The sequence below is a fragment of the Phalangium opilio genome, unplaced genomic scaffold (assembly GCF_054372755.1).
Source record: "Phalangium opilio isolate 3A_F unplaced genomic scaffold, DU_Popi_V2 ptg000537l_1, whole genome shotgun sequence".
Lineage (NCBI taxonomy): Eukaryota > Metazoa > Arthropoda > Arachnida > Opiliones > Phalangiidae > Phalangium > Phalangium opilio.
In genome coordinates this window covers 830700-845216 of record NW_028324243.1, presented here as the reverse complement: position 1 = coordinate 845216, position 14517 = coordinate 830700, and the positions used below count along the sequence as shown (strand labels likewise).

At 36.9% G+C, this 14517-nt stretch overlaps 1 protein-coding gene and 1 non-coding gene across 2 annotated transcripts; one reads left to right on the top strand and one right to left on the bottom strand.

The window, feature by feature from the left end:
* Positions 1-1734: 1734 nt before the first annotated feature.
* LOC149588687 (uncharacterized) lies at positions 1735-3938 on the bottom strand. Its single transcript, XM_089862328.1, has 2 exons — positions 3779-3938; positions 1735-2974 (listed from the first exon to the last, which is right to left on the bottom strand). The coding sequence occupies exons 1-2, from the start codon at positions 3931-3933 to the stop codon at positions 2749-2751; spliced, it is 381 nt and encodes a 126-aa protein (XP_089718454.1). The 5' UTR covers positions 3934-3938; the 3' UTR covers positions 1735-2748.
* Positions 3939-13036: 9098 nt separating this feature from the next.
* TRNAV-CAC (transfer RNA valine (anticodon CAC)) lies at positions 13037-13109 on the top strand. The gene has a single exon. It is a non-coding gene; the product is annotated as a tRNA-Val (tRNA).
* The last annotated feature ends 1408 nt before the right edge of the window (positions 13110-14517 follow it).

Genomic DNA, 14517 nt, shown 5'->3' with positions numbered 1-14517 from the left:
AACGTATCTAGTTTTATGTGCTCTTCTATTGATTCGATAACCTTACTTAAATCCATATTATACCTTCAAATACCTTTTAAAACATTACCAGTTACTCTGTCCTGACTACAAACACAAATCGAGGAAGTTCTAGCATACAAAATAGCAGACGATGGTAACCGCGTAACCGCGAAATAACACAAGACCTATTTTAAGGGAGTGAACAGGCCCAGTATTGCTACGCCAATAAAACGGTCAACTACGGCGAAACTCTGATGACTCGCGACTTTTAGCCATTTTCATACTTTTCCTCTCATCCACTTTTGGTATAAGTAAGTTGTGAATATATTTATACTTATATTTAAGTTGTGAATATATATACATGAATATGTAAGTTGTGGAGATTTTTACACGTTTATATGTAATTTCGGAACATATTTAGACGTATATTTTGTGCAAATTTTCCTATATTTATACGAAAGTTGTGTATTCATTTATACGAATATGTAAGTTGCGGATATATTTATACGAATACGTAAGTTGCGGATATGAATATAAAAGTTGTGAATATATTTACACATGTGCAGCGCATTTGGATTTTTAGATATATTATTTATGGATAATTTGTCTAAAAGAAAAGTCTATAATTTTTGTTCACTGATTATAAAATAGTTCTCGAGTAAAGTTCAAGCAAATTTAAATCACTGTTTCGGTGTTGAACCAAGAGTTATAATGTGGATTTGAATTTGTGCCAGGGTTGTTTGATTTAAATCAGTTTGATTTAAATCACTGATTTAAATCGTGATTTAAATCAAGAGATTTTTTCAAAAAAATCATTTGATTAAAATCAAGAATATATTTTTATTTTTAAAAAATGTTTTCTAAGATTCCAAGAAGTAGTTTAAGAAACCCGAGAAGAAACTTAACTAGAAAAGACCTAAAATTACAAATAACCATGGTTTTGGTATATTTCAATGTAAGTTTTTCCCAGAACTCCAGTTTGTCTTGCTGAAAAGGCTAGGAAATGAAATAGCGGTCAAGCTAGTCTTTTTATACAAGCATTTGAATTGTAATAATATCCAATAGCTGCTTAAATGTCATGATTATTTTGCTTTTGGTTAATTTTGACTCAAAAGTTTTCATGTTGGTAATTTACTATCTATTAGTTCAATAAAAATCAAAAAAATCATATAAATCAATTAAAATCAAAAAAATCCGATTTAAATCAAAAAAATCGATTTTTTTGATTTTTTTGAAGAAATCAAAAAAATCAACAACCCTGATTTGTGCATTATAAGTATAATACTATTGGAATTAGAGCTCGGCATTTTATATCCATTATCCACAAATTAGTAGATAACCGATTATTTATAAAAAAGTTGTGGATATAATACGATTTAACATGCAAGTTCTGTGGATTTTTGGAATTAAATCTTACGTTCATTAAATTTAGTTAGTTTCTAACTTATGTGCATTAACATTGATTATTTACTGCCCTAAGTGCATTAACATTGATTATTTACTGCCCTAAGTGCATTAACATTGATTATTTACTGCCCTAAGTGCATTAACATTGATTATTTACTGCCTTAAGTGCATTAACATTAATTATTTACTGACTTAAGAGCATTAACATTGATTATTTACTGACTTAAACTAGATTCCCACTTGACCGAAAAAACACAGCCGACGGTAGAAAATTTAACTTACGCCGGCGTCCGGCGGTAGACCATTCACACTACAACTGAATTTTCAGTTTGACGGTAGATATTTTTGGGTCACGTGACAGATTTGAGTGCTTTCCACAACATCTATTTCACACTCTGAATTGGTATCTTTGTCCCCTTGTCGCTTAGATCGTACAAGAAGGGATATTTTCTAACCTCAGTAAAGTCTTCCTTATTAACATCTTATCTCTTTTTACTTCCGTTAGTTTAATTTCTCTTTCTTGGTGGTATGTTTCCGATAAGCCTTGGTCAACCACAAAAAATGGCGGCTAGCTATCGATCTCGCGTGTGGGTGCGCTCTTGAAATTTATGACGTTGTCAGTGGGGTAATTTCATTGGCTGAGACGTCGGCGTAACGCCGCAGACGACCGAAAAAATAGAACACAACTTACGCCCGACAGAACGGAAATTCCGTCAGGCTCGGCGTAAAGATTTTTCGGTCGAAAACCTTTCTGCCGGGTTTCCGTCGTGTTTTCGGTCAAGTGGGGATCTAGCTTACACATCATCCATTTTCTAACTAAAGCACATTAACTTTATTTATTTTCTGATATACATGCATTAACATTAATTATTTCCATTTCTATCATACCTTTAACTTGGTACATTAAAGCTTATGTTCTGTATAGGGTCACTTTACTGTTTCCAGAAGTATATAACACTTATCCTCGAAAGAAGTGTTCCACAAAGCGGGGTAATTGTGACTTGTGTAACGTCATTCTTCCCAACATCGGAGCATTTGGAGCAAGGTTACTAAACCGAATCACATACGCGATAAATCATTACTCTATTAGCGCTTAACTATTTGACAAAGACAAGCTTCTGGATTTTCGTCTCACGTCAAGACGGGGTTTGTGGGTTGATATCTGAGGATTTAGTACCAAACAGTTATTGAATTCACCCTAGCACGGTGCGATGTCCATCTGAAGTTTCATGAGCGGGAAAGCAAACAAATATGCGTGAGCCTGGGAAGAATGACCTTACATAACCATGAGTATTAAGAGGATACAGAGTGTCATCCTTCTTCTATTATACCCTTCTGCTGTTACAATTTTCCTGCGATACAATTTTCGACACAATCGTGCACGAAACACAAGATAGATAAAACGTATCCTGTAGCTAAGATGAGAAGTGGAAATGAAATATTTTTCAAGTTTAGAGGCTTTAAAGGCTCCGTATTCGTTAAAGTGGGCTTGAAACATTTTTCATCTTTAAAGTCTTGCAATTCCTTACGCTGCTCGACTACGTAACCTTCAAACATGTACAGACACCTGCAAGGATATGTAGAATTTAGATGTAGTTTGGTCGAGTATAAAATATGTAATAACAGGGATATTAGATGTTCTAAGAGGGATTCGAAGAGAGAGGGAAATTGTGGAAGCGTCATCGGCGTGTCATGCGCAGTAAGGCCAAATCAAGGATGATGGAGGGAGGATGCGAAATCTGAGAGAGATAGGCGCCAGTCTGGGAAATAAGGATAATTTTTAAACTATCCTTGGGACCAGTGACCCCAACCCTAGTGTCCTAAATAATAAACTGGTCCCCACCTTTGCTCTCCTATAGATTTGCAATTAACAAACTGGTCTCGAGGACCTGTAACCCCCACTTTTTGAATTAAAAAAACTAGTCCAAGCAATTAATAAACTGGTTTTGGACCAGAAGAAGTGTGCTATTTCCCAGACTGATAGGCGCGCTAACTGTATAACGGCTTAGGTCCGGTGGGACGCTAAAAATGGGGGAAGAATTACTCGGAATACAACTTCAATTTGTCCTTGAAAGTGGAAAAATAAGACGGTGCGCGTTTTAGACTCTCGTTAATACAACCGTCTGCCGCAGGCGCGTCGAAATGTACGTGAAAAGGCTCTAGCTGCTCATGCCCCTTAAAGCATCTAATATCAATGATAACAGAAGTCCATTAAATTCGCCTAGGCTAATTTAGTGGACTTCTGATGATAATAATATACACAAAAAAAGACTCGCTTAAGCTTGAAAAATGAAATTTTCCGCAATTCTTTTTAAGTTACTCTATTTCAAACACTTTACCATTAAATGATGCAAATGTCGAGACAACTTACGTTCTGTGAAAAATATCCTTCACATGGGGATCAGTTGCCTTACCGACGATCATTGTTAGCGGAGAAATGGCAAAATGCGACTTGGAACGATAAACAAAGTCCTTAAAGTTATCGCATTCATCTAACAAATTTATAAATGCTGCCACAATAGCCATATCCACGCCTGTGCCCGCTTTCACTTTATCCAAAACAGAATAGACGTAGTCAATGTGATTGGTCAACTTCATCTCTTCTAATATGTTAAACAACCTGGCTTTGACGCTCTTTTCTCGAAATAGACTCGATTGCTTGAAAGGAGACAAATGGAATTCGAACTGATTCGTCTCTATGTGATATGACCATAAGTTCATAAGATATGTTCCATAAGTTTATCACTGGTTACTGAGAGCTTGTCGTGAAGTGACGTAGGTCATAGAATCTCGTAAAGTGACGCCTGGTGAGGCGCCGTCAAAGACTTAGTACAGACTAAATAGGAAGATGGACTGCAAAACCGAGTGTATGCAATTCTCGCTTCGTTCTTGAACCAGCTCTCAGTAAGTCTCTAGCATTACAAAGTATAGGAAGTTTCACATTTAAGGAACATATCTTATGATATGGCTAGTGGCACAAAATCATTAATTAATGTCATACGATATTTCATGTTAAACACGAATATCTAACTTCTAATTCTTTTAATTTTCAATCGGTTTCCTTGTAAAATTCTGGAGTGAAGAGAGTGTGGCGTTTTCATACCTATTATCAGAAATATATTACTTTACACGAAGTTCACTTCTCCCTACCTCGCGCCGACCATCATCTATGAAGTATTTTTACAGGCTAGAAACGGTACCGTTCCTCCCGAACAGCGAGGCAGAGAGGTGAAAATAAAAACACTAGCGTCGCGTAGTGAGAAAAATGTGCTTTTCTTACAATCTTATCATGGTTGTATCTTATGCAGCGGCTTCTCACTTGCGCGAAATACAGTTGAATTCCGCCGTTTCTAGGAAACGTCAGATTATCTTGGCAGTGGCCATTTATCACAGTTCTCTCTCGAGAGAAAAATTTTTTCTCTTCGCGACTAGCGCGCGTCGGGAGGGGGAAAAATTCACGCCTCTTCACTCTTGCAAAGTTTTTTTTTCGGGTTTTTTCTTCATAGATGATGTCCACGGTACTAACCATTATTGAAGTGAACTTCGTGTAAGGTAATATATTTCTGCTATTATTTTTGATATGTTAATCTAAATGAAGGTAAAATAACACTACACCTTGAAAAAATGGCCTTTTGCTAAGTAAAAAATAATTAGCGATCTCTTATTACATAATAATTAGCATTTAATTAGTCTTAAAAACGAGGACTACCGCGCCAACCGCTATTGGTTTAGTGGCGTCTGCTAAACCAAATCCCTTACCCCTACGGGATTGGTTGAATTCTCACAGCGTGTAAGAGGTTCGATTTAGCAGACGCCACTAAACCAATGGCGGATGGCCCAATAGTCCTTGTTTTTAAGATCAATTAAATACAAATTATTTTGTAATAAGAGATGATTTATTTTATTTAATATTGTTTCTTTTATATTTGGAAAAAAGCCGTTTTTTAAGGTGTGAGGTTATGCTACCGGAAGTCCGGAACTATTCTGTCATGGTTTAGTTAATTTGCTTAAAATGTCAAACCTGTGAATAAATCAATAGACGTGTTGTTCCATAGTAAAATTCAATGGAACGATGGTTAACGATGTCGTGCAACGTTTCAAAATACACCGGTTTCTCTGGTAAAGTCAGTTGGGCCAAAATTGCTCCAGAGAATAAGTTGATCAAAACCAAAAATGGCATATCGAAAAAGAACATCAAAAAGCCAATTTTGTACTTCACACTTTCTAGAGTTAAAGCTTTAAAAGAAATAAATGTCCACACATTAATACATATCCACTTTGTCACCTTGAACTAATTGTAACTGTTATGCTGTTACACAATTTGAGACTACAATAGCACTTGAAGTTCTTTTTAATATAGGACTTTCATTTCAATTCTAGATTGTCCTGTACCATGCGTTAGAAATTCAAATCTAACTTACTTTTTCCAATAGTTTTTGCCAAGAAGTAAAATATACCTCGAACGTAATATTGCCAGGATGGAAACTTCCTTTTAATTGATATTATGAGAAGTGGCGAGAGCATGTACGAAAAGCTTATAAACATCCAAATCTAAATTTAAAGACAATAGTTTCAAGAATTTAAATTTATCCATAAAATTTTAAGGTTTTTAGGAACCATGATAGCTAGGATTAATAATTTATCTTATTTTTTGAATAAAAATGACTTTTCAAAGCCAACGTTTAATAAGTGGCTTAAAACTAAAATACAATAACCTTACAAGTTGTTTCAAATTGAAAATTTTATTTTATTTATTTTTAATTTTTGCACACGACATCTAGATGGCGTTTGCAAAAATGTTAGTCCATACAGGAAATTTGACGAGAGAAAAGCCACTCTGTAATAGTCTTTCTGAGGCGTACGATGGGATGCGTACTACGCCGTATATCGTGGAAATACACTCGGGATTACTTTTTACAGTTTTTATTTCAATATTAGATCGGATTGTAGGCGTATCTCCCGAAGTTACGGCATTTAAACTCCAAAGAGGTAATACCGGGAGAATACACCAGTGCCTTATCCCTCGGACGGCGTGCGCTTCTCGTTGAAGAGGGGAAAGCCACTCTGTAATAAAGTCTTTCTGAGGGTATACGATGGGAAGCGTATTACGCCAGTGCCTGATCCCTCGTTCGAGGCTCACGTCGTGCGGGTTTCTCGCTACGTTGCCTACGTTAATCAAGGGCTGTGCGCGGTGCCGATTTTTATTTTTTTTTGGCAATATGAAATGTTCATTTCCTCCCGCTTTTTTCGCGCGCGTTTCGGTCCAACTATCAATGAAATGTCGCCGTAAAATAGGGAGAAAATAAAAAGTCTCGTTTCTTAAAAGTCGCCCCCTTCGAAGCCACCGCGCACAGACCTTGATTAACGTAGGCAACGCTCGCTTTCACGGCGAATCGGCGATTCGAATGAAGCCTTTGCTTAACTGAATTTCCTACTTAGATTTAAATATGAATTTTTCAAGGTAAGTATAATTTTTGTGGTCTAAGTGAAACCAATTTGGTTCGTATTATATTATTTTACTAATAGCTCCTTAGAAGATTGCGTCAATTGTTTACTACTAGAGGAATTTTAGCTGCGCGAGCTTTCGCCTTTCGGATTTGACGGCCCGGGGAAATCTTCCTTATTTATCTAATCTCTTTTTACTTCCATTAGTTTCATTTTTCTTTCTTGGTGGTATGTTTCCGATAAGCCTTGGTCAACTACAAAAAAATGGCGGCTATCAATCGATCTAGCGTATGCGTGCGCTCTTGAAATTTATGACGTAGCCAGTATAATAATTTCATTGGCTGAGACACCGGCGTAACGCCGAACACGACCGAAAAAATAGAACACAACATACGCCCGGCCGAACGGTAATTCCGCCGGGCTCGGCGTAAAGATTTTTCGGTCGAGCCCCTTTCTGCCGGCTTTTCGTCGTGTTTTCCGTCGAGTGGGAATCTAGCTTTAGGCATCTGCCGCAACTTATACCTTCTCCCTAATAAACTAGATATCACCTCTTGATGCTAGTATTTTGCAGTACTTTATGTCGTGGAGGTTAGTTCGCTTACGTTGCCTGGAAAAATATCTAATAGTGTGGTCATTTGTCTACGGACAAATATTGGTTTTCCAGAAAATAGGTAAGCAAAGGTTTGTGTTATAGCGTGTGAGAATTCCACCATGTTTCGGCCCTCTCTCTCCTCATATGCGGCACGTCCGAACAACGCCAAAGAAACATGAGATTTCTAAATTTTAAAAGAAATTATTTCAAATTTAAGATAAGCTTCAAACATTTTCTTGAAATAATGTTCCTACATACGTTTTTCGCGATGGTCTCAAACTCTTTATCATATTCATCTAACAGGTTTATCTCAATATTTGAACTGTAAAAAATAATTATATTTACAATAACATGCCGAGGTATTTACTAACTGGTCTGAAATCGCGAGTTTTTGAGCTTGAGCTAATAAATAGAGAGGTTATCTTTAGTATCTTGGATTTTGAGCAAAAAAATTAATCTTCTGTAAATCGGAGTCTCCGGAATCTATCTAGGCCCGTGCGTGTAGAGTTTTATGTGGAGAAATATCCAGTTTCATAGAGAAAATATTTTCAACCTGTATGTGTACTAGATGGCGCTTTTATTACCGTTATCAAAATTTATCGTTAATATTTTAGGTTCCAATCATAAATATTTTAGGATAGAGAATGGTTTCACACTTAAATCAACGTAAATGTTTCAGGGGATATTAATTTTTTTATTGAATCTTTTGGTTAGATTGGATGTACAACAAAATCAATTATGAGATTTTTAAATTGTTGCTTTTTTTGTAAACCAAAACTTCTTGAAGTTGCTAATTCTCAGTTTTATTATACCAGGGATAGATAGACCTTTTTAAGACGGAATGGGTAACAGGGTTATTCGGGTGCGCGTCCAAGTCCACGACCCCCTTACCCGTGACGGAGGGGTATGAAAGAAGAGGCGGGTCTTATTTTTGTTATGGCGTTGTATGTATATCCGGGTCAAATAAACGTCGTCTGCCCCTTCGTCTGCCAAGTTGGAATGGGCTCGGATTGTAATTTTTGAAATAACATTGTTTAAAAATGGAAGTTACGCAAGACATAGGGCTTGCAACTGAAAAAAAACGAGGAAGATCCAAGAAAATTAAAATCGAGTTAGAATTGAGTAAAAGTCTTCATAGATATTACAGTACGAACAGGTTTTAACCAAACACTAAGCTCACAAAACTCCTGACCATTCACTAAGCCTTGGTTAACTTCATCAAATTCGTTTACAAAATCATGAGGATAGTAGAAATGATTGGCTTAAGAAAGAATTAGCGAACACTTTTCACCCTTACAGATGTACTCCAAATCCAAAACACCGGCACCAAATTCACTAACTACCTTCTTAATTGCTATTAAAAACAATTCCCGAATAATTACTGGACCCTCGCATTTAGACGGCTCCATTTTGAACCCCTCTGAAGACGCTTATCTGTACAACCATAGCCCACTCGATCCGCGCTCTATAGCTATAGCGCGAGCAGCTTGCGTCGTGACGCGCGTGATCGAGTGGGCTATGATACAACGCAAGAGGGGTCGTAGTCATGGCGACAGAGGTAAACAGGAATTACGTATTTTTGGCCCTCCTTGTCAGCTACGTCACCAGTACGTAGTTTTCGTGAGCCAATAAGATAGTTTAATTTTTTTGGTTACGTGTTGAAGGAAGGGACTATATACTCGTCCATGAGTCGGACTGAAGTAAAGGCCAAACGTTGTTTATTCCGTCTTAAAAAAGTCTATCTATCCCTGATTATACCATAAGAGGAATTCTTTTAAACCTTCATAATCTATCAGTTTTTAGCCACATCGTAGTATACGATAGGCTCTTAGTTTGACCCGAGCCGTCCGTCCGTAGTAGTAGTAGTAGTAGTGGCCGGGGTTGTCGCTTCGTTATCGTCAGATTTTAGCTTAAAAGGAACTTTATATTACCACAACCCACCCATAGGGGTTACTGGGCTCGGTTAGAGATTTAATTTTAATTAAAATTTTTTCAAGTCCGACCCGGGAATCGAACCCGGATCGCTGGCGCAACAGGCAGACATTCTACCAACTAAACCATAGAGACTTGAAAGAATCCTAGAGTTTTTTTATTATTTATTCTTATCTCTAAAATGTCGGGGTGAAGTGGGGTGGGGTACCTCTTAATCTGTGGGGTCGGAAACTTTTGAATTTTTATCTATGGGGTCGGATACTTGTGAATTTAAATGTTTGGGGTTTTTATATTTATTTCCTTTTATTTATGTGCTAATTAAATAGATGTTTGGCGGTTAATTTTAATCTTTGGGGTCGGATACTTCTGAACTTGTATCTTTGGGGTCGGATACTTCTGAACTTGCATCTTTGGGGTCGGATACTTCTGAACTTGCATCTTTGGGGTCGGATACTTCTGAACTTGCATCTTTGGGGTCGGATACTTCTGAACTTGCATCTTTGGGGTCGGATACTTCTGAACTTGCATCTTTGGGGTCGGATACTTCTGAACTTGCATCTTTGGGGTCGGATACTTCTGAACTTGCATCTTTGGGGTCGGATACTTCTGAACTTGCATCTTTGGGGTCGGATACTTCTGAACTTGCATCTTTGGGGTCGGATACTTCCGAACTTGCATCTTTGGGGTCGGATACTTCCGAACTTGCATCTTTGGGGTCGGATACTTCCGAACTTGCATCTTTGGGGTCGGATACTTCCGAACTTGCATCTTTGGGGTCGGATACTTCCGAACTTGCATCTTTGGGGTCGGATACTTCCGAACTTGCATCTTTGGGGTCGGATACTTCTGAACTTGCATCTTTGGGGTCGGATACTTCTGAACTTGCATCTTTGGGGTCGGATACTTCTGAACTTGCATCTTTGGGGTCGGATACTTCTGAACTTGCATCTTTGGGGTCGGATACTTCTGAACTTGCATCTTTGGGGTCGGATACTTCTGAACTTGCATCTTTGGGGTCGGATACTTCTGAACTTGTATCTTTGGGGTCGGATACTTCTGAACTTGTATCTTTGGGGTCGGATACTTCTGAACTTGTATCTTTGGGGTCGGATACTTCTGAACTTGTATCTTTGGGGTCGGATACTGCTGAACTTGTATCTTTGGGGTCGGATGCTTCTGAACTTGTATCTTTGGGGTCGGATGCTTCTGAACTTGTATCTTTGGGGTCGGATGCTTCTGAACTTGTATCTTTGGGGTCGGATGCTTCTGAACTTGTATCTTTGGGGTCGGATGCTTCTGAACTTGTATCTTTGGGGTCGAATACTTCTGAACTTGTATCTTTGGGGAAGTCCAATCCTAGACAGGAGGCCAACCTCTGTTCTTCATATTCTGGTATAGAAATACCTTGTACTATGAGTATATTCATGCATACTAATGAATATCTTTTTTACGCTTGCGTACTAACTACAGTGTTTCACAAGTAAAACGTTCTTGATTGCTGGAGCCTTACAAACGATGGGGCTCTAATCTGGCCGGGGCCGTCTTGTTTAACCTTCTTTCTGTTTTTTATCGGTTACTACTTCGGCATAATTGTTTAAAAACGTTCTTCGGAAATTCTCTAAAACGTTTGCTTACTATCCTCGACCTCAGCTTCACTGGTCTAAGTCTAAGCCTTGCCCTGATATTGTAGCATTCGACGGGGTCACGAGGCTGAACATATTTCTATTTTACGATACTAAAAGCGCCACCAAGCGTGAAAACACGGCGAACTAAATTGGTTAAAAACAATTATGGACCTTCAGAAATTGGAAACCCCTATTTTGAAGTGTCATTTAGTTTTTGGATGGTCCCTTTAATTGTCACAATCAAATTTTGACGTTATATAAAATAGACCATTTCGTTTTGTATCACGAGAGCGAGCAGAGACGGCAATGTATCAACACTCTTAAACGTCCCGATACTGAGGGTTGCCTATACCTCCTTTTTTTACGTCGAAAAGGTCTATTTTCAACCGCTAAATTTTTGTATGTACCGATTTGTCGAATTTATAATTTATATTTATATTTCAAGCCGTCACAAACGATTAGTAGATAAGTTATTACCTAAAATGTAAACTATTTTTTCAATCGAACAACACTCTAAGAAATTGGAGTGTGATTTAACACCTTTATAAGTAGTTTATATGGGTCCAAATTTGACACCGTTACAGGTGTTCATTTACACCCCTGAAATGGTTTAATAACACTTATTTGAGCAATTGGTGGCAAAGATAAGTATAAAATTGTGCAACAGAGGTGCAGTTTAACACCTTTTTAACTCTTATATCGCACTGAAAGTGAATTTTTACTCTCATATTAGTGTTGTGCAACTCCTTAAAGGGTGCGGCATAGCACCTTTCAGAGTGTCGCTTCACACCTTTAAGAGTGTAGCTTCACACCTTTAAGAGTGTCGCGTAACACCTTTAAGAGTGGGAGATTATTTGGTAGGATAGTAGTAGAAATTCTAGTACTTTTCCTAGACTTAAGAGCAAAACCGATGACGTAAAAAACACTATAGTAGCTACATTTTGACCACTCATGAGGTATAACTCAAATATCGAGTATGGTTTTCCTGTTTAATTAAACTTTGATTATCCGCCATTCCGCAGTATTATCAGCAATCATTGCTATATTCATAGCAGGGTTCCATCTTGAGAGAACTTCATCACCTATGGGGAGGAAAGTTCTCACATGCAGAACTATACCTCTTTAAGCGAGGGTTGTTGCGTATAAAGTCATTTTTACGGGTTGATAAACTTCTGAAAAAGGCAGAAAGTTTTCAATTCGTACAAATGCATAGGGTATTAAATTAGTTTTGGAGGCTATAATATTCAAGCAGTAGATATAGACGTTCTTGTTAAATTTAATAATGTCTTTTCACTAAGAGTTTTTCGAGCACCAGAAACGCGTTTGATCTAATTTGCACTACAGATTTTACAAAAAAAAATCCATATAGTACTCTAATTTTTCTCAAAATAATGATAAAACATGTCACAAAAGCAAGTGCCCCACTTTGCATTCTCAAGCTGGCCCAACTGTGAGGCCAATATCTAACCTAATCTCGTTTCTTAAGAGTATCGCTTAATACCTGTAAGAGTGTCGACTAACACGTTTAGCATAGTTTTATGAAGGTACAACACCGCCAGATTACCAATTTCTTTGTTAATTTTATTTAAAGGATAAAACTGTTTTCTTTCATGAATATCATCTTAAAAAAAAGCTTTAACAAGTACGTTTATCAATAATTTTTTACTGTTTGTATTGACTTTAATATTAAAACATTAATGGAAAATTCTACAGGGCCGGTAGGCCCTTGTAGATATGACTTGATACCGTTTTGTAACGTTAAAGTAATATTCACCCGCTTTTGCTAATTTCCTATGGAGATTAACATGGGTTTTTCGTGATCTTTCCCCACCGATAACTTAAAAACTACAGCGAAGATACTTTTCGGAATTATCTTAAATTAACAATTAAGTATTCAGGGTGTGCTATCGGCCAGCTTGATCAAAACATTTAAGTCTAAGTATGTTAATTTTACTTAATTGCAGAAGTACGGCTTTGACCATCGTGATTGGACATAATAATTAGCTAGATCTCTTGGAAAACTCAGTGTCACTACGTATCTGTAGTGAGGTGGTTATCACGTCCGCTTCACACGCGGAAGGTCCCAGGTTCGAGCCCTGGTAGATACATGTATTGATCATCGTGATTAGACATAAGAATTAGCTAGATCTCTTGGAAAACTCAGTGCTACCACGTGTCTATGGTGCAGTGGTTATCACGTCCGCTTCACACGCGGGAAGTCCCAGGTTCGAGCCCAGGTAGATACATGTTTTAACCATCTTGATTGGACATAATAATTAGTTAGATCTCTTGGAAAACATAGACTTACCACATGTCTGTGGTGTAGTGGTTATGATATATATATTTAACAATTATTTCACTTCACTTGGTTTAATAAGGTGACATAGGTAGCGTACTTTTTCCCTACTTTTAAAACCATTAAACTAAGTAATATTAGAAGTTCAATAGATTGTCTAAAAAAGATGTTAAAAGCCACTGTAAATGGTGCATAAATGCTTAACATTTCCTTAATACTTGCAAATAATATTAGTAAATGGCGTGAATTGATCATAGAAATGGGGTTAAAGTACACCCTAAATGATGTCTTTTATGGCATTGGAAAAAACAGCATATATGGTGTTTGAATGCACCATTATATTTTAGAGTGCAAATGTATGACGGTAAAGCAAACATAATTATTCAAAATTTAATTACATTAAGACTGAAGTGACAGATATTATATAAAAACGTCTTGGTTTGGACCAAGGCCGAAAAAACAAACGATATGTGTGAGGTTTATCAATTGACTGAAGTTCAGATATTGAAATTTTTTTCTAGTTCTTTTTATCCACTCAATCCTTAATCAATATTTAATTCAATCAACTGATTTTACTGTTAATCGATCTAGTCCCTCTAAATTAATTTTAAAAATTACATATCTACGCTTTTTCAAGAACAATTAATTTCATGATAAAATGTTTTCGAAAATGTAATTGTTCTTGAAAAAGCGTAGATATGTAATTTTTTCAATTAATTTAGAGGGACTAGATCGATTAACAGTAAAATCAGTTGATTGAATTAAATATTGATTAAGGATTGAGTGGATAAAAAGAACTAGAAAAATTTCAATATCTGAACTTCAGTCAATTGATAAACCTCACTTATATCGTTTGTTTTTTCGGCCTTGGTCCAAACCAAGACGTTTTTATGTAATAAATGAAAGACCTTATTTAAGAAACCAGCAGTATTATAATTTTTCATGTTTAATTTCGAACGGTGCTTTAATAGTGTTATTTTACACCGAATTTACACTTTAAATTGGCCTCTAAAAACTCAAGGTAATAAAACACTCTTTTGGGTGTTTTTACGGTGTTTACACCGTTTTAACACCATTTTAACACTTCCATTTCTTAGAGTGAATCAATCTTCATTTTCGGTTTTAGTGAACCTTTTGAATGTGTAATGTGTAGCCCAAGATTTCATTCAACTTTGTTTCAACGGTTTATGACGCGTTAATTTATAAGGGTCTTTCCACAA

Bases quoted from the DNA above. Each gene is read 5' to 3' on its own strand.
- LOC149588687 (XM_089862328.1), bottom strand. From the start codon at position 3,933: ATGGCTATTGTGGCAGCATTTATAAATTTGTTAGATGAATGCGATAAC. The intron at 2,975-3,778 runs GTAAGTTGTCTC...ATATCCTTGCAG, and splicing joins AAGGATATTTTTCACAGAAC to GTGTCTGTACATGTTTGAAG.